Source organism: Pristis pectinata, chromosome 2 (genome assembly GCF_009764475.1).
Source record: "Pristis pectinata isolate sPriPec2 chromosome 2, sPriPec2.1.pri, whole genome shotgun sequence".
NCBI classification, from domain to species: Eukaryota; Metazoa; Chordata; class Chondrichthyes; order Rhinopristiformes; family Pristidae; genus Pristis; species Pristis pectinata.
The window spans coordinates 20,463,139-20,483,457 of record NC_067406.1 but is presented as its reverse complement, the minus strand read 5'-3'; the positions used below and the strand labels follow the sequence as shown (position 1 = coordinate 20,483,457).

Here is a 20,319-nt window from a genome sequence, read left to right as displayed (position 1 = left end):
ATGGCCAACAACTGGGAGCTCCTGAAGGCCGTAGCAGATGGAGCGCAGGTGCTGGGCAAAGCAGTTGCCCAGTCTGGAGCCATATTCCCTGATGAGCCTTCGTGAAAATGTTGCTGGTTGACTTCTTGATTTCATTCAAACATAAGAAACTGAAGGAGGAGTAGGCCATTTGGCTCATTGGTCCTGCTCTGCCATTCAATAAGATCATGGCTGATCTTTTACCTCTGTGCCACTTTTCTTGCATTATCCTGTGTTCCTTAATCCCACAGTATCTATCATCACCTATTCCTCCTGCCTGTGAATGGGAAGAGTTACCATCTGATAAAGCACCAGGGAAAGCCCTTACTCACATATCCAGAGGCCCAGCAGTGTGCCCTCTTCTGGTATCATGGAGGCATGAATATTCCTATTGCTTTTTCTGTTTATGGAAAAGCATTTTTTATGATCAATTTCATTGCAAGTGGAAAAAAGCCTTTCACTTTTGATCAATGCTACATCAAGTAATGGACAAGCTAAGACACCCTTCACAAAATAAAAGAAATAGAGTGGGATCAGACCTGCTTCACTATCCAATGTGTTTATAGCTGATGTATCCCAGTTCCATCTTCTTGCATTCCCCAGAGCTCTTAGTTTATTAAAAAAATTATTAATCCAAATGAATATGCTTAAGGTCTATGCTCCTGCAGGTCTATGCAATCCCAAAGACTCATAATCCTTTGAGTAAAGAATTTTGTTCTCAGATCACAATGGCTAAATCCCTATTCTGAGGTTACAGAGTCCTAAGGAAACATATCATCCCACCCTCTATCTTTAAGAATTTTACATGTTTCAATGAGAGTACCTCCTATTTTCCTAAGATCGATATAATATTGGACAAGTCTACTTAAACTCTAAATATGGAGTCTCCCCATCACTGCAGATGGTCTTCCTGCATCCAACCCCATTATAGCCAACACCATACCTCACCAGCCCCAATCCTCACTGTACAAAAAAATCAATCTAGTGAACGTCTATTATTCACCCTTTACATCCTTCCATGGGTATGGAGACTAAAATTGCACAAAAGGCACATACTGTTTGCTTTCCTAATTGCCTGCAGTGCTCCATGTTAACTTTGTGATTCATGTACAAGTTCCTCAGGTCCCTCTGAATACCAATGTACCCCAGACTCTCAACATTTAAGCATATTCTGCTTTTTTATTTGTTTCAGTCAAGGTAGATGATTTCATGTTTATCCACAATGTCATTGAGTCATATAGCACAGACACATGCCCTTATCCCAATATGTCCATGTTGGCCATCAATTACCCAATTACAATAATTCCGTTTACCCACATTTGGTCCATAGTTTTCTTTGCCTTGGCAATTCAAGTGCTTGACCAGATGTTTCCTAAACGTTGTGAGGGTATCTGCTTCCACCACCCACTTAGACAGTGTGCTCCAGATTCCAAACAGTCTCTGAATGAAAAACGTCTTCCTCAGTTCTCCTCGAAACCTCTCCCCAATTACCCAAAACATATGTCCTCCAGTTTTTGACCTCTTTGTTATGGGGATCAGTTCCCTACTATTTGCTCTGTCTATATCCTTCATAATTTTGTACACCTCCATCAGGACCTCCCTCAGTCTCTTCCACTTCAAGGAAAACAAGCCCAGCCTATCCAGCCTCTCCTCATAGGTTAAATACGCCATCCCAGGTAACATCCTGGCGAGTTTTCCCTGCAATCTCCAGTGCAACCACGTCCTTCCTATAGTGTGGCGACCAGAATTGCACACAGTACTCCAGCTGTGGCCGAACCAATGTTTTATAAAGTTCTACCATCACCTCTCTGTTCTTATATTCTATGCCCCACCTAATGAAGGCTAGTATTCCATGTTCCTTTTGTACCACCTTATTTACCTGTGCTGCCACCTTTGGGATTCTTGGACTTGTACGTCACGGTTCCTTTGTTCCTCAATACGGCCTGGGATCTTACCATTAGTCCTTCTCCTTAGTGAATATAGATAAGAACTATTCATTTAAGAAATGGATTCCATTTGCCACCTTTTTGGCCACTCACTTAACTTGATTTTCTATCTTAACAACATAGTATCATTGTTAAACTTAGATGACGCTAACAGTAATGTCTCCAAATTATTGGTGTAGATTGGAAATAGCTGAGGCTCATGTACTGATCCTTGAGTTACCCCACTGCTTACACTTTTCTATTCCCACTCTCTGTCCATCAAACAATGCACTTACATTACTTCACATCATATAAGTTGTAATCTTGTGCAATAAATTCATGTGGCACCTTAGTAAAAGATTGCTTTTAGAAAATCCAATTATTTACACGCCCTGCTTCTGTTTTTTTACCCTGCTAATTAAAAGCTCAACAATATTGCCAAAAACTTTGACAACAGCCATGTCCCTTTTATAAATTCATGTCTTGGTTTTCTGAGTGTCCTTCTACAAGGTCCTTACATTCTAATAAGTTCCCACCATCAACATCTGCTTAACAAACTAGTCTGTTATTTCACTTATTTGAAAGGTGGAGTTATGTTTGTTGCTGGCAATTTAATAAGGAGTTGGTTTGGTATTGTGTCAGTCAAAAAGGGAAGTGCCAAATCTGAATAGAGTTAGCTGACTTCAACTTGAGCAGCAAGAAGGGTAGAAATTGGTCCCAGGTATCCTTAGAGTCTAAAAGAAGAAACAATCCCACCCATCCCTGTCCAGTGACACCTGCTGGAATAATGGATGTATGGTGGCAGATGAATGGATAAGATGCCCTCATATTTAAATAGTTACTAAACATCCCTGGCTAGGCTCACATAAAAAAAGACTAAGATATTAGGCAAAATGGGATAAATAATTTCATGCACACAAACACAATGGTGTCTTTAGAATGAAAATAAAAATTATTTTTTTGGCAATTCCTGGAAGATTTCTATGAAGGGATTACCACAATAAACTGTCCACTGGGTGGTGCTCTTATATAACATGAGAGTGCTTTCACCACACCTGCCCAATGCTGATCTGAAGTGCCCCTGTGACATCAGTTATACAGGCTTTGTGTGATGTATTACTGAACAGTGTCTGTTCTGCTTATGTTACTGAATCAGAAATTGAAATGAAGGATCTGGTCAAGGGATTTCTGTTCACTTTGTGCTGTGGTATCTCCTTTGCCCTCTACTTTCATCAGGGGGAAAAAGAAGAAAAGTGCATCATAGAGGACATCCCAGGTGAAACCCTGGTTACAGGTGAGAGCAAATTCATGTCATTGTTCTTTAAATAAAACAAAATGAAGAAAACTTTCAACTGTACAAAGACATTTTCATTTCAAGTTCACAATGTGATTTAAAAATTCAATCACCAATGCAATTTTCAGCCTTCATAGATCAATGGTACTGAGTTACAGTCATGATGTACAGTGCAATATTTACATTTATAAGTGAGCTTGTCAAACATCTGTTTTAAATTGATTCCACACACTACAGATCTATGGTTTTACCTTTGAGTTATGTGTGTTTCTTATGTCTCAAGTGCACATCTTCTTTTGTCAATTGAACATATTTTAACACAAATGTTTGGCACTCTAACTGCATAATTGTGGCCCTTTCCTATTCAGCATAAATAATATTACTGTAAAACTATTTGATGCAAACATGAAGTGGATATTGCCTTTACCAAGTCGTTGAAAAGCTGCTGTTCACCATCTGCGCCATTCTCACCAAAGAAGGTCATATTGTTTGTTCAATGAGCGTCCTTGGAATTTTCACTGATTACTGGCTTGTTGCGCAAATGCTTCTTCATTATTGTGCCAAAAATACATAAGCTATTAATGAATATTGCATGATATTCCCCATTTGTCAAACCAGGGAGATCAGGAAGATTGAAGCCCTCTAATTACTTAAATCTAATTAATTAGTCATTTAATTTGCTTCATTCCCAACTCATCTAAAGGACATTTCCTTCCCAAAATACAGCACTTTGATGGTAATATGTAGAAAAGAAAACACTATCTGTTTACAGTGCTGTGTCAGGCATGATAATGTAATTGAGACCTGGTAACATTTTCCAGCAGCAAGAAAATTATTGTCGTATTGTCTTTGATGATTTGAATTGAAAACAACACAGACATAATTATTTGAGTTTATTTCTAGATTAAACAAAAAGGCTGCCTGATACAGTTCCAGCATTTTTTTTAAAGGACAGGTTATGTGTTCATAATCACAATGTCTCAACAATAAGTTCCAGGGTTCTCTTCAATTAAAACAACAGTCTTTCACATATGATGTGATACATCCCATATAACAGTCACATTTTATATACATCTTAACTAATCATTCTTATTGTTCTTGAGCTTGAGGTTGCAATGATGGATAAACTATCAACCCATTACTTTTGAGTCAAAGTGTGTAAAATATTAAAAGTGGAAAATTAAAAATACTGTATCTAAATGCAGGCAGCACTCACAACCAGGTAGATGAATTATTGGCATAACTAGAAATAAATGATCTAATTTCCATTACAGAAAGGTGGCTGCAGGGTGTCTAAAGTTGGGAGCTGAATGTTCAAGGTTATTTGACATTTAGGAAGGACAGGCAAAAAGGAAAAGGAGGTGGAGTAATGCTGTTAACAAGAGATGAGACCAATGTAGTAGTCAGAAATCATTTTGACTTGGTATATTCTTATGTAGAATTGCAATCAGCTTGGTTGAGCTAGCAAACAGCAAAGGGCAGAAAAATGGCAGTTATTTATAGTCCCCCAAATATTAATAGTAATATTGGGCATAGCCTACATCAGGAAAGTGGAGGTGCAAGTAACTGGAGTAATACAATAATCATGGAGAACTCCAATCTGCATATTATTTGAACAAGTCAAATAAGCAGTAATAAGCTGGACACATTCATAAAATGTATGTGCGTTGGTTTTCTAGATCACTACATTGAGGAAGCAACCACGGAAAATGCTATTTTAGATTATGTAATGTGATAAGATATCTTTGTTAGTCACATATACATCGAAACACACAGTGAAATACATCTTCTGTGTAGAGTGTTCTGGGGCAGCCCACAAGTGTCGCCACGCTTCCTGCGCCAACATAGCATGCCCACAACTTCTTAACCTGTACGTCTTTGGAATGTGGGAGGAAACCGGAACACCATGAGGAAACCCACGCAGACACGGGGAGAACGTACAAACTCCTTACAGACAGTGGCCAGAATTGAACCTGGGTTGTTGGCGCTGTAATAACATTACGCTAACCACTACACTACTGTGCCTGCCCTATGTGCAATGAGAAAGGGTTAATTAACAATCATGTTGCAGAGGGGCCTTCTGGAAAAATGTGCCTATAATATGATAGAATTTAATATTGAATTTGTAAATAATGTAATAAAACCAGAAAATGCTGGAAACGTTGAGTAGGTCAGGCAGTATTTGTGGAAAAAGAAACAGTTAACGTTTCAGCCCTGACACCCTTCATCAGAACTGGGAACGAGAGAAAATACATTAGATTTAGGTAGCAGAGAAGGTGGGGGATGGGGATGCGTAGAACAAAGGGAATAACTCTGATAGTTTGATTGGTGCAGAAGGGTAGTCTCATTTCCAAAATACATAGCCAAAGGTAGGGTGAGGGTAAGTTCATCAGATTTTGTGTGACATGTCACTTGAGGAGATCCATACTGCTCCTCCTTCCATTCTCTCAAGAATCTGTTTATGTTATTAAAAATATAATTGAAATGAAGTATCTGGTCACAAGACTAGAGATATCTCTGTTGCCTGACATCAGTCTATAGGTGGCACCTGATTGCAAATAATATTGAAAGGGTAATACATACCCCAAAGACTATTTGGCAACTTAGTGGCACTTCATTGATTAGAAACTCCAGGGCACTGAATTCTTCCTAAATAGCATCTGGACTTCTGAATATTTGAAACTATTTTACCAAACTATCGTCAGTCTTGCAGATTTTGTTTCTTAAACTGGACACATTATTGATGAATTAGGGGTAAGATATGAATCCATTGAGATTCAAAGTAGCAGGAAACAAGTCTAATCTTTTTGGGGTTCTAAGAACATGTACAATGTGAGGGGAAGGAGAGATTAATGAAGCAAGAAGTTCCATGATGTCAATTTACATTACAGCCTTCAGTGTCATAGTCAGACTCATTTCTCTAGAGCTGTTAATGGTAATTGATAAAACCGTAATTGAGTTTCTGACCTTAAACCTTCTTATCTGTTCAGGACGATACAAAATGCAATCTTGGGATTTTGGTACACATGATTTTCTTCCTTCTGCCCCAGGTTTGGGTTTGCTTGTGAATGTCAAAGGTCCAGATGGACAGGTACAACAGCATTTTAATTTATGTAGTTTAATAAACTATTACACTGTGAATCAGGTAAATGATGTAAATATGCAATAGGTTGATGAATGTTTCTGACGTAACTATTCATTAGCACTGGGCACTGCTGCTGAAAAGATGAACCTGAAATGTGAATTTATCTTTCTGTCTCAGATGTTGATTGTTCAACCTACACAATTTCCTGTTCTTAATACAAAATAATAGCATTTGTGATCTTTTTGCTTCCCTAGTGCAACACTATTGTCTGTGAACTATGTAATTAGCACCATAGGACAGTATTACCTTTTGACTAGCCTCTATATTTCCCAGACTGTCCAAAATCATTCAACATCTTGATAAATTGGATTTCTGGAGTGGTTTCAGATTACACAGCCATGAACCGTTAAAATAATACAACCACAGTTAATATAAGAAAATAGGAGTTTCAAGAATTTTATTTCCTAACCTCTTAATATTTACTTTATTCATTATTTCTAAATGTGATCTTTGTTTCTTCTTGAAAATAAAAATGCTTGTAAATATAGTTAGAATTGGTTATGCAGTTCAGTGATTACAAAATATCATTGATGATCCATTCTTGGTCTCAATGTCACTTTCCCATACTCCTCCCACACCCCCGGATTCCCTCGTAGTTCAAATATATGTTTTTCTCCTCCTTGAATATATTCACTGACTCCACCTCTACAGCTCTCTGGAGTAGAGAATTCCAAACCATCTTGAGCCTCTGAGGGAAGAAATTCCTTTTCATCTATGTCTTAAATGAGCAACCATAGTCTGAAACTGTGCCCCTAGATCTAGCTACCCTCATTAGCATCCATCCTGTCAATCTCGCTCAGACTACCTCTCACTCTTCTGAATTCTAATGATTGTATGCCCAAAATGCTCGCTATCACCCCAAATGTCAACCCCTTCATCCCAGGAACCAACCTAGTGAACCTTCTCAGCAATGCCTCCAATGCAAGTATAACTTTTATTAAATACAGAGTCCAAAGTTGTACATAGTACTCCAGGTGTCGTCTCACCAGCACCCTGTAAAGCTGCAATAAAACTTGCCTGCTTTTATATTCCATACTCCTTTCAATTAAGGTCAACATTCCATTAGTCTTAATTACTTGTTCTACCTACATACCAAAACTTTGCACTTCATGCACTGACACCCCTAAATCCCATTGCAAACAACATATTGTATTTTCACTCCCTTTAAATAATAATTTCATTATTCCTTCCAAAGTGGACAACCTCATATTTTCCAATATTATACACCAATTGCGAACTTCTTGACCAATCACTCAGCCTGTCTATGCATGCTTTATGTCCTCCTCACAACTTGTTAACCCACCTATTTTTGTATCAGCAGCAAATGTGGCTGCAGGGTACTTGGTCCATTCATCCAAGTCATCATTATATATTGTAAACAGTTGAGGTCCCAGCACTGATCCCTGTGGCACCGTACTAATTACTGATTGCCAGTCCAATTGCCATTTATCCTGACTGTGTTTTCTGTTAGCTTGTCCCCTATCCATACCAACCTCATGCAGTTCTGAGCGGTAAACCTTTATGTGAGACCTATCAAATGTCTTCTGGTAATCCAAATTCACCACATCTACTGTTTTCCCTCCTAATCACTCAATTAAACCCTAATCCAAAGCATGGCAAAGGAGACAAATGAAAGTGGTGGTTACCAACAAGACCAAGAATCTCTGAAGAAGCAAATAACAAACACACGAGGGACAATATTGCCACTGTCCAGTAACTCAAACCCTAACCAAAGGAAGATTATAAACTGGAGTATCCTGGGCATCATCCATTTGAATTATTTGGCTCCATTTGGAGTATTTTGCAAGTTTTGATTACATGGTAATGTAATGTTTCAGAGGAGGGCAGAAGTTATAATTTTTGAGTCAGCTACAATAAGCCTTCATGTAACTCCTTTATGCTCTGCTAAACTGGGCATAGTTAGTCATTGCTTTTTTGCTGTGCTCGTATCAGTAAAAGTGACCATGAAATTTTTGGATTGTTGTGAAAAATCCAGTTGGTTCAACAATGATATTCAGGAAAGGAAATCTGACTCCTGATGCATAGCAATGTGTGTTCACGGTTCTCTATGGCGTTGTAATTACCATTACTGGGTTACTCATTGATTTCCAATAAAGAACTCTCATAATAAAAAATACATTTTGTACAATGAATGATTTACAGTATATTAAAATAAAATAAAATGTACAAATGATTTCACCATTTACTAAATAATTCATGTTTCTTTCTTATAAACAGATATTGCTGCATAAATTATATGGTCCAGAAAGTCATTTTACATTTCAGTCACACTCTCAAGGGGAGCACTACATCTGCCTGACATCCAACTCCACCAAACTAGCAGTGTTTGCTGGGAGCAAATTGGTATGTGTATCATATTGGCAACATTTTTCCTTTTAGTAAAATGAAAACAAATGATAATTATCAATGCAATGACTCAAATGCCAATGACATTTAAATGCAGCACAAAGTCCCATCCTCACAATGCCATACAAAAGGCAACCAAATTCACAAAACATTCTGTTTTCCTTTACGTTCTCTAGTGAGATGTGGTCATTGGTGGTAATGCTGAGATTTAGTGCCCATCCCCAATTGCCCTTGTGAAGGTGGTGGTGAGCTGCAACTCTCTGATGAAGGTAGTTCTGTGGTGCTGACCTTAGTTTCCCTCGACAATTTGTCCGGTGCCATTTAGTGGCTATGAGTGGCAGATGGAGTGACAGCGTGCCTTCAGCCTCACTCCTGCTGCCCAGCTGCTACGTGGTCAGGTTGCGGGTTTATTAGTTATGGAGAGAGAAATGTTAAAGATGCATACTTATATCGCCTACAGGTTGTAAAACAGAGAAGTAGGAGAGCGGAGGAAGTGAGATTGCTTATTCTGGTTGATGCATTAAACCAATAGGAAACTTCACAGTCAAATTATAAAACTCCACTTAAGTTGTTCTGATTGCCTGTTGTAACCATGGAGGGAAAATGGCAGAACCTCCATTAAATATAAGGGCCAACATCATTAACAAAATGAATAAAAACAGAAAATGCTGTAAATATTCACCAGGTGGGCAGCATCTGTAGAGAGAAAATCAGCTAATGTTTCGGGTCAATGATCTTTTATTAGACAGTCATTGACCTGAAGCATTAGACACAAGAAATTTCAGTAACCAGGGTTTCCCTTCTATCACCATCAATGCTGCCCTTACCCGTATCTTCTCCACTTCCCGCACGTCTGCTGTCAGCCCCTCCCCTTGTCCTCATTTACCACACCATGAGCCTCCGTATCCAATACATCATTCTCCGCAACTTCTGCCACCTCCAACGAGATCCTACCACCAGGCACATCTTCCCCTCACCCCCTCTCTCTGCTTTCCACAGGGACTGCTCTCTCCGCAACCTCCTTGTCCACTTGTCCCTCCCCATTGATAACACTCCCGGCACTTATGCCTGTAACCGCACCAAGTACTACACCTGTCCCTACACCTCCACCCTCACCACCATTCAGGGTCCCAGACAATCCTTCCAGGTGAGGTAGCGCTTCACCTGTGAGTCAGAGGGTGCCATTTATTGAATTTGGTGCTCCCAATGCAGCCTCCTGTACATTGGTGAGACCCAACGCAGATTGGGTGACCGGTTCGTCGAGCACCTTCACTCTGTCCACTGCAACAGCCAGGACCTCCTGGTGGCCACCCACTTCAATTCCACATCCCACTCCCATAATGACATGTTTATCCATGGCCTCCTCTACTGCCACTTTGAGGCCAGACGCAGGTTGGAGGAACAACACCTCATATTCTGTCTCTAACCTGATGGCCTCAACATTGATTTCTCTAACTTCCGGTAATCCCACTCCCTTGTCTTCCCTTATTCTTGAGGCTCCCTTCCCCCACCTTGAGGACCTGCCCATCTCCTCTCCTTCCCTCCTCCATCCTTTATTCCATGGTCCACTGCCCCCTCCTACCAGATTCCTTCTTCTTCAGCCCTTTGCTTCTTCTACCTATCACCTCTCAGCTTATTACCTTTCCCCCCTCCCCCACCCACCTACCTTACCCCTCCCACCTGGACTCGCCTATCACCTGAATTTGCCTATCACCTGCCTGCGTGTGCTCCTCCCCCTCCCCCCACCTTCTTATTCCGGCTTCTGCCCTCTTCCTTTCCAGTCCTGATGAAGGGTTCTTGGCCCAAACATCAACTGTTGATTTCCCTCCATAGATGCTGCCTGGCCTGCTGAGTTCCGCCAGCACTTTTTGTGTATTGGACCTGAAACATTAACTGTTTCCCTCTCCAGGTGTTGCTTGACCCACTGGATATTTGCTGTTTTCTTTCCTGGCACTTGCAGTTTCTTGCTCTTTGTCTTACAGAAGGAATTCAACTTAAGACCATCAGACATGGGAATAGGAGCAGGACACTCTGCCCCCGCGACTGTTCCACCATTCAGTAGGATCATGGCTGATCCAACAGTTCTTAAATCCACTTTCCCCATAACCCTTGATTCCCTTGCTGATTAAAAATCCATTGATCTCAGCTTTAAATATACACAAGGACCATGGCAAGAAGTTCCAAAGATTCACAACCATCTAAGGGAAGAAATTCTTTATCTCAGTATTAAATGGGTGCCCCCCTATAAGGAGACCCATGAGAGGGAATATTCACTCAGCATTTACCCTAGTCCCCTTAATCTTATAGGTTTGAATAAGATTGCCTCTCGATTCTTCTGAACTCCAAAGAGTACTGTCCTAACCTGTTTACCTCCTCCTGATAGGATAAGCCCTTCTTATCCAAGATCATCCTATTGAACCCTCTCTGAACTGCCTCTGATGCAATAATATCTTTCCTCAAATAAGGAAACCAGAATTATTTACAGTACTCTAGAAATAGTCTCACTAGTGCCTTCTACAGCTTCAGTAACATTTCCTACTTGTAAATTCCAAAACCCTTGAACCAAGGGCCAGCATTCCATTGTGTGCTGGCTTTTTGTGTTTCATGTGCAAGCCCCCACAAATCACTTTGTGCTGCAGGTTTCTGCAGTTTATCTTCACTAAAATAACATTATGTTCTTTTTTTTCTTCCATCCAAAATAAACATCATATTTTCTCACATAATACTTCATTTCCTAACATATTGCCCACTCCCTCTGTTTATAAACTGTTTATATTCTCCTCACAATTTGCCTTCCCACCTACTTTTGTGTCAGCCACAAAGTTAATTCAGCATTTTAAATATTGCACCTAGAAAGCATAGCTTATTCCTAAAATGTCATTTTGCTCATTGTATATAATTCTAATTCCCTGTGAGTTTCTATCTTACAGCGCATAAATTTGGACATTCAGGTTGGCGAACATATCACCGAAAAGTCTCCTGATGAAGCCAAGGACAAGATGAATGACGTGGAGGAAAGAATTCAGCATTTGATAGAGCAGATGCAATATATCAGCAAACAGCAGGACTACCAGAGGGTATGTCAATGTGTTTTTAAATGCAAAGGAGATTTAGCAAGTTTATGGCTTGTTACCCTCCAACCATCCTTCAAGGAAGAGTGGTCCTCAAGTCTCATGACTCTCGGTGAAAAAAGCAAGCCTGATCTTTGTCTTAATTGGGTGACCCCATTATTTTTAAATAGTGACTCCTGGTTCTAGGTTCTCCCACAAGAGGAAATATCCTTTCAACATCTATCATGCCAATGCCTCTCAGGAACTTCAATCAAGTCAACTCTCACTCTTTGAAACTCCATCAGATACATGCCAAGACGAGACATGTCACAAGACAACCCACCCGCTCGAAGCATTAGTCCAGTACACCTTCCAATACATTATCACCTTTCCTAAAATAAGCACACCAATACTCCAGATATGATCTCACCAATATCCTACATAACTCCTATTTTTGTATTAAATTCCCCTGACAATAAACAATAACATTCTGTTAACTTTCCTAATTACTTGAAGAAGCTACTAGACTTTTGCCAATCATGTACAAGGTCACCCAGATCCCTCTGCAACTCAGAGGTCTGTAATCCTTACCATTTAGATAACGTGCTTATTTTTCCTGCCAAAATGGACATTTTCACTCTTTCCCACATTATACTCCATTTGCCAGTTTTTTGCCTACTCACTTAACCTCTCCATATCCCTTTGTAGCCTTCTTATGTCCTCTTCATACCTATCTTTGTATCAACATTACATTCCACACCTTGGGTGTTTTCATCCCAGTCACTGAAACAATCATGAAGGTTGACACCCTAGCACCAATCCCCATTATGTCATATGTTACATGTTGCCAACCAAAGAAAGAACCATTTTTCCTACTATTTCCTGTTGATCAGCCAATCTTTCACCTGCTACACCATTAGCTTTTTATTTTACACACTATCTTTTGATGCAGACCTTATAAAGTGCCTTCTGGAAATCTAAATATAGTACTTATATATTGGTTCCCCTTAACGCACAGCATATGTTATTTCTTCAAAATACTTCAATATGATTTTCTTTTCACAAATCCACATTGCATTTTTCTGATTGTCTTGAATTTTGCTATAATAGCTTCAATTATACCTTTTAACATTTTCCATTTTACAAACGTAAAGCTAACTGTAAATGCTGATGTAAAGCTCAAGCTAATTTCTTGCTTTCTGTCGACTTCCCTTTCTGAATAAAGGAGCTACATTTCCTATTTTCCAATCTAATGGTACCTTGGGAATTTTGGAAAATTAAAACTAACACATCAACCATGTGATGAAGTGTATTCAACCTGAAATATTAATTCTGTTTCTCTATTCAAAGATGCTAGCCAAGTTGATGATTGTTCCCTGTTTTTATTTCCGATTTCCAGCATTTACAGTTTTTTAAAATTTGCATTACCTTTCTCATTAACCACTCCTCTTAAGCTCCCACGATGACTTCCATCAGAATCCATGGACGCCATCCCACAGCTCCAACGACTTGTTCAATACCACTGTCCGTACAATTGTACTTTCCTGAGTTTTCCCTTCCAATTCTTCATTACAACTCTTTTTGGGATGTTACTGGTAACCTCTCTAGTAAAGACAGATGTAGAATAGCTATTTAAGTCATTTGTCATGTCCTTGTTTTCCATTATTAATTCCTCATTGTCACTTTCTATTAGACCATTGCTCACTTTCTGGTTAGGTTTATCACCTACTCTAATTTTTCCTCATTCATCTTTTAGTCATTCTTTGCTGTTTTCTACATGCTGTCCAATCTTCTGACCTGCCATCTGTCAAGGTCCTGGTCAAGAACTCTGTCACATTCAACTTCCAAGCCTCAGAATCAGACCAGGCTGTTACTAATAATCTCTGCCACATTTCAGTCTTTGCTGTTCATTGCTGCTATTCCTTTTGCCCATAGAAGTAGGAGATGAGAATGGGGATTTTTCCCATCTGCAGATTTTCCGCAAGGGGCGGACTTTCATATACTGCACACAAGGCCTAAGTAGACATATCTTCTGCCCCGTGTGCTTGGCTGCTCTGTGGAGAGTCTTCATAGCCTTCTTGCACTAAAAAATACACAAGTCTGCAGGTACTGTTGTCTCTAACACTAGCTTGTCTCAGCCTCTCTAACCTACTGTGAGCACTAATCCTTCTTCTGTCATATGTGAAGAGCAGAAGGATGACGAGGGTAAAGGTAGGTCCAATTAGAGATAAAGGTGGGAAGATGTGCCTGGAAGCTGTGGAAGTGGGTGAGGTTCTCAATAAATACTTCTCCTCAGTATTCACCAAGGAGAAGGGTCTTGATGACGCTGAGGACAGTGTTGGTAAGGTTAATGTTCGAGAGCATGTAGATATCAAGAGAAAGGATGTGTTGGAGCTGTTAGAAAATATTAGAACAGATAAGTCCCTGGGGCCTGATGGAATATTCACCAGGCTGCTTCACGAGGCGAGGGAGGAGATTGCTGAACAGTTGGCTATGATCTTTGAGTCCTTGTTGTCCACTGGAATGGTACCGGAGGATTGGAGGGTGGCGAATGTTGTCCCCTTATTCAAACAAGGTAGTAGGGATAGTCCAGGGAATTAGAGACCAGTGACCCTTACGTCTGTGGTGGGTAAGCTGTTAGAAAGGATTCTAAGAGATAAGGTCTATGAGCATTTAGAGAATCATGGACTAATTAGGGACAGCCGGCATGGCTTTGTGAAGGGAAGATCTTGCCTCACAAGCCTGATAGGTTTCTTTGAGGAGGTGACCAGGAAGATGGATGAGGATAGTGCAGTAGATGTGGTCTACATGGATTTTAGTAAGGCGTTTGACAAGGTTCCACATGGTAGGATTCTTCAGAAGGTCGGAGGCCAAGGGATCCAGGGAAGCTTGGCCATGTGGATTCAGAATTGGCTTGCCTGTAGAAAGCAGAGGGTTGTGGTGGAGGGAGTGCATTCAGATTGGAGGGCTGTGACTAGTAGTGTCCCACAGGGATTGGTTCTGGGACCTCTACTTTTCGTGATATTTATTAATGACTTGGATGAGGGGGTGGAAGGGTGGGTTAGCAAGTTTGCAGATGACACAAAGGTCAGTGGTGTTGTGGATGGTGTGGAGGGCTGTCGAAGCTTACAGAGGGATATTGATAGGTTGGAGAGCTGGGCTGAGAAGTGGCAGATGGAGTTCAATCTGGAGAAGTGTGAGGTGGTACACTTTGGAAGGACAAACGCCAAGGCAGAGTACAAGGTTAATGGCAGGATTCTGGGTAGTGTGGAGGAGCAGAGGGATCTGGGGTCCATATCCAGAGGTCACTGAAATTTGCCTCACAGGTGGATAGGGTAGTTAAGAAAGCTTATGGGATGTTAGCTTTCATAAGTCGTGGGATCGAGTTTAAGAGCCGTGAGGTAATGATGCAGCTCTACAAAACTCTGGTTAGACCACACTTGGAGTACTGTGTCCAGTTCTGGTCGTCTCATTATAGGAAGGATGTGGAGGCGTTGGAAAGGGTGCAGAGGAGATTTACCAGGATGCTGCTTGGATTAGAGAGTATGGATTATGAGAAGAGGCTAAAGGAGCTAGGGCTTTACTCATTGGAGAGAAGGAGGATGAGGGGAGACATGATAGAGGTATACAAGATATTGAGAGGAACAGATAGAGTGGACAGCCAGCGCCTCTTTCCCAGGGCACCAATGCTCAATACAAGAGGGCATGGCTTTAAAGTGATGGATGGGAAGTTCAAGGGAGATATCAGAGGAAGGTTTTTTATCCAGAGAGTGGTTGGGGCATGGAATGCGCTGCCTGGGGTGGTGGTGGAGGCTGATACGTTGGTCAAGTTCAAGAGTTTGTTAGATAAGCATATGGAGGAATTTAAAATAGAGGGATATGTGGGAAGAAGGGGTTAGATAGTCTTAGGAGTGGTTTAAAGGTTGGCACAACATGGTGGGCCGAAGGGCCTGTATTGTGCTGTATTGTTCTATGGTTCCGTGGTTCTATTGCATTATCCACCCTTGAAATAGTGGCAATGACTGGAAGATGGCCACTTATAATGTGCATCTGTCCCTTTAAGGGACTGGCTCCTGAGGTCACAGTTGCAAGGCTGAGTGCTGGTAGCTCCCTGACATTTCAATGGATTAGTGCAACTACACAGTGAAATCTGACAACACTGTTCTGAAGCTGTGCAATTGAAGACTACAATCTTTGTGGAACTTCTATCAACAGTATTGTGGTGGCACAGAATTTTAGAGCCTTTTAAAAGCAATAATGGAATTACTAAGCTGTGGTATTTTACCCAGCCCAGACTCGGCTAATATGCCAGTGAGGTTAGGGTTGGACTTGGAGTGGTGTTGAAGAGTAGTGTTGGAGACTTTACACATGGTATTGGTATATTATTGTCACTTGTACTGAGGTACAGTGTAAAACTTGTCTTGCATACTGTTCGTACAGATCAATTCATTACATAGTGCATTGAGGTAGTACAGGGTAAAAACAATATCAGAATACAGAGTAAAGTGTCACAGCTACAGAGGAAGTGCAGTGCAGGTAGATAATAAGGTTCAAGGTCATAATAATGACATTTTTTCATAATCCAGTGAAAGCCTGCAGTTTAACATTATGTATGGGAAGGGGTGGAGGGGAAGAGGTGGAAGGGTACACTTTTCAAATTTTAAAGACAGGAATTTTTTTAAATAAAAAGAGCAGCAGATTCAAGAAACAATATTTTATTCAAAATTAACTGCAGCAAAGATAATTACAGTAGAATGTGGAACCTGCAGCTATCACACATGTATTTAGGATGAGGATTTTGTCTAATTTCATGTTTAAAGGTTTCACTTATTGGTATTGGTTTATTATTGTCACTTGTACCAAGGTACAGTGAAAAACTTGTCTTGCATACAGTTCGTATAGATCAATTCATTACACAGTGCATTGAAGTATTACAGGGTAAAAGCAATATTAGAATACAGAGTAAAGTGTCACAGCTACAGAGGAAGTGCAGTGCAGGTAGACAATAATGTTCAAGGTCATAACAAGGTAGATTGTGAGGTCAAGAGTCCAGCTCATCATACAAAGGAACTGTTCAATAGTCTTATAACAGTGGGATAGAAACTGTCCTTGAGCCTGGTAGTATGTGCCCTCAGGCTCCTGTATCTTCTGCCTGATGGGAGAGGGGAGAAGAGAGAATAACCCAGGTAGGTGGGGTCTTTGATTATGCTGTCTGCTTCACCAAGGCAGCGAGAGGTATAGACAGAGTCCATGGAGGGGAGGCTGGTTTCTGTGATGTGCTGGGCTGTGTCCACAACTCTCTGCCGTTTCTTGCAGTCCTGGGCAGAGCAGTTGCCATACCAAGTCATAATGCATCCAGATAGAATGCTTTCTATGGTGCATCCATAAAAGTTGGTGAGCGTCAAAGGGGACATGCCAAATTTCTTTAGTTTCCTGAGGAAGTAGAGGCACTGGTGAGCTTTATTGGCCATGGTGTCTACGTGGTTGGACCAGTACAGGCTACTGGTGATATTCACTCCCTGGAACTTGAAACTCTTAACCCTCTCTACCTCAGCACCATTGATGTAGACAGGTGCATGCACACTGCCCCCTTTCCTGAAGTCAATGACCAGCTCTTTAGTTTTGTTTACATGGAGGGAAAGGTTGTTGTCATGACACCATGTCACTAAGCTCTCTATCTCCTTCCTGTACTCCGGCTCATTGTTATTTGAGATACAGCCTACTACGGTGGTATTATCTGCAAACTTGTAGATGGATTTAGATCAAGATCTGGCCATGCAGTCATGAGTATACAGGGAGTAGAGTAGAGGGCTGAGGAGGCAGCCTTGTGGGACACCAGTGTTGAGAATAATCATGTTGGAGGTGTTGCTGCCTATCCTTACTGATTGCGGTCTGTTGGTCAGAAAGTCAAGGATCCAGTTGCAGAGGGAGGTTTTGAGTCCCAGGTTTGGGGATGAGTTTGCTTGGAATTATAGTATTGAAGGTGGAATTGTAGTCAATAAATAAGTCTAACGTAGGTGTCTTTACTGTCCAGATGCTCCAGAATTGAGTGTAGGGCCAGGGAGATGGCATCCACTGGAGACCTGTTACGGCAGTAGGCGAATTGCAGTGGGTCAAGGTTTTCTGGGAGGCTGGAGTTAATGGGTGCCATGAACAGCCTCTCAAAGCACTTCATGATGGTGGATGGCAGAACCACCAGTCGGTAGTCATTAAGGCATGTTACCTCGTTTTTCTTAGGTACCGGGATGATAGTGGTCTTCTTAAAACAGGTGGGAACCTCAGATTGAAGCAGGAAGATGTTAAAACTGTGTGCAGATACCCCTGCCAGCTGATCAGCACAATATCTGAGGACACGGCCATGGTTCACTCTCCGGAAAACTGATCTTGTGGGCTCATCTGTGACCACGGGTTCAGTTGCATTGGAGGCTGTCAGGGTGGGCGGTGTCAAACCAATCCCCTTCTGTTCAAAACATGCATAGAATGCATTAAGCTCATCAGGAAGGGATGCACTGTTGTTGACTATGCTGCCTGACTTCGTTTTGTAGCCTGTTGTACCATGCATGCCCTGCCACAACTGACGACTGGTCTGGGACTCTATTTTGTACTGGTATTGTCTGTTGGCATCTCTGACAGCTCTGCAGTGGTCATATCTCAATTTCTTGTAAAGGTCAGGATCACCTGATTGGAATGCAGCAGTCCTCGACTTCAGTAGGAAGTGGATTTCCCGGTTCATCCATGATTTCCAGTTTGGGAACACCATTATTGTCCTCTTTGGTACACAGTCCTCAACACACTTGCTGATAAAGTTGGTGTGGTGACATACTCATCTCAGCTGGCAGCTGAGTCTTTGAACATGGACCAGTCCACTGACTCAAAGCAGCTCATCTATTTCCTCAGACCAGCACTGCACGACTATGGTTCTGAGCTATCTACCTGGGGGTCATTAGAAACTAAAAATAGCACAAAATGTTGCAGATATATTTTCCTATCACAGTTTTGAAATGTAGATTTCACCCATGACCCCCGCTCCATCAATCCTCTTCTTTCTCTTCCAACCCTCATCCCTTCAAAGTAATGTTCATTGCAACCATAATGAACTCTAGAACTCAGTACCATTGACTCTATATCCGTGTCCTCCACTTTCTATTCCGAACCAAATCATGAATCATTTGGGCCTCTAGCTCTGGAACACCCACCTAAACTTTTCTGCTTTTTAATGTCACTTCACTCCTTTAATACCCTCTTTAAAAGCCACTGCTTTGCTTAGGTTTTAATTACTTTTTCTTCTTTGCCTCAATGAACATTTCTGTCTGAGTTTGCCTCAGCTGTGGGCACATTGCTCCACTGTGTTAAAAGTACCATTCAAGGTAATGATTCTTGGTAGGGGAAGCGGGATAAAGTCAGAGAAGTATATTAAGAGTGTTGTTAATAAATATTTGAAAAAATTCCAGGTCAGTGCAAAGGAAATAGAAATGAAATCATAATTTTTTCATACTCCAATGATTTTTATTCCAAGATTACTTGCAGCGGTAAGCTTTAATTTCTAGGACTTCTTAGGGGGTTGGCACCCTTAATATTGAGGTGTGCAGATATTTCATTTAATTGGGTTGTGAATATAATGCTTAAATCAATTATCATTTTCTTTTGACATATCAATGTGTCCATGAATGTTAATACTGCAAATAGCAGTTAACTATGGGGCATGCTTTTACATGTACCAATATAACTGAATTTGGACTTCTTTAAAATGTTTTCCATGGACTTGTGTAAAACTCCTGTCTTTTTCAAGTTTGATGGTACATAAGGAAACATCTACTTCTGTCATTCAATTTATGTTGACATTGCTTTAAAGATAAGACATTAAATCACAGCTTAAGTAATAAAAAGTATTGCACTTTTTAAAAATCATTTATCTAGGAGATATAAAACATTACTTGAACATTATTTAAAAGTTATCTTTGAAGATAACTACATTTGATTATTTCAAAATTGTACTTGTAGACAATATTCTTATGTTAAAGTGATTATATGCAGTATTCAAATAAAATCCAATTTTGTATGGTGATTTAATTAATACTTTGAATCTCCTTTCTGATCTACAGTCACGTGAAGAAGAATTTCGACAAATCAGTGAAGGAACTAACAATAGCATCTTATGGTGGTCTCTCGTTCAAACCACTATCCTTCTCACAATGGGAGTCTGGCAAATGAAGCACATGAAAAATTTCTTTGTAGCCAAGAAACTAGTATAAAAGGAACTGTATATTACAGAGGTGGATTTCTGGTGAAGGGTTTAAAATTTATCTTCCATATTTCTGCAGAAGATGCATGATAGCACAGAAAATTTACATAAAAACTCATTTATGAATCTTTACCAGAGCTTCCATAGATCTAGAAATGAAAGTTATGATGGATAGTGAGGAGACCACTGTGGAAAATCAACCCTTATCAATTTTAATTAGTTTTAAATGTGTGATTAATTTTAATGACCTATTCACTCATCTCAAAGATTCCCTAAGA

The 20,319-nt window shown here is 40.5% G+C and overlaps 1 protein-coding gene across 1 annotated transcript; it reads left to right on the top strand.

Annotated features, from left to right (window-relative positions):
- On the top strand, window positions 1–20,051 carry LOC127580380 (transmembrane emp24 domain-containing protein 11-like). The gene is made up of 6 exons (XM_052033757.1): window positions 1–55; window positions 3,100–3,237; window positions 6,228–6,328; window positions 8,621–8,746; window positions 11,680–11,826; window positions 19,902–20,051. Exons 1-6 carry the CDS (start codon window positions 1–3, stop codon window positions 20,049–20,051), a joined length of 717 nt encoding a protein of 238 aa, XP_051889717.1.
- Window positions 20,052–20,319: the final 268 nt, after the last annotated feature.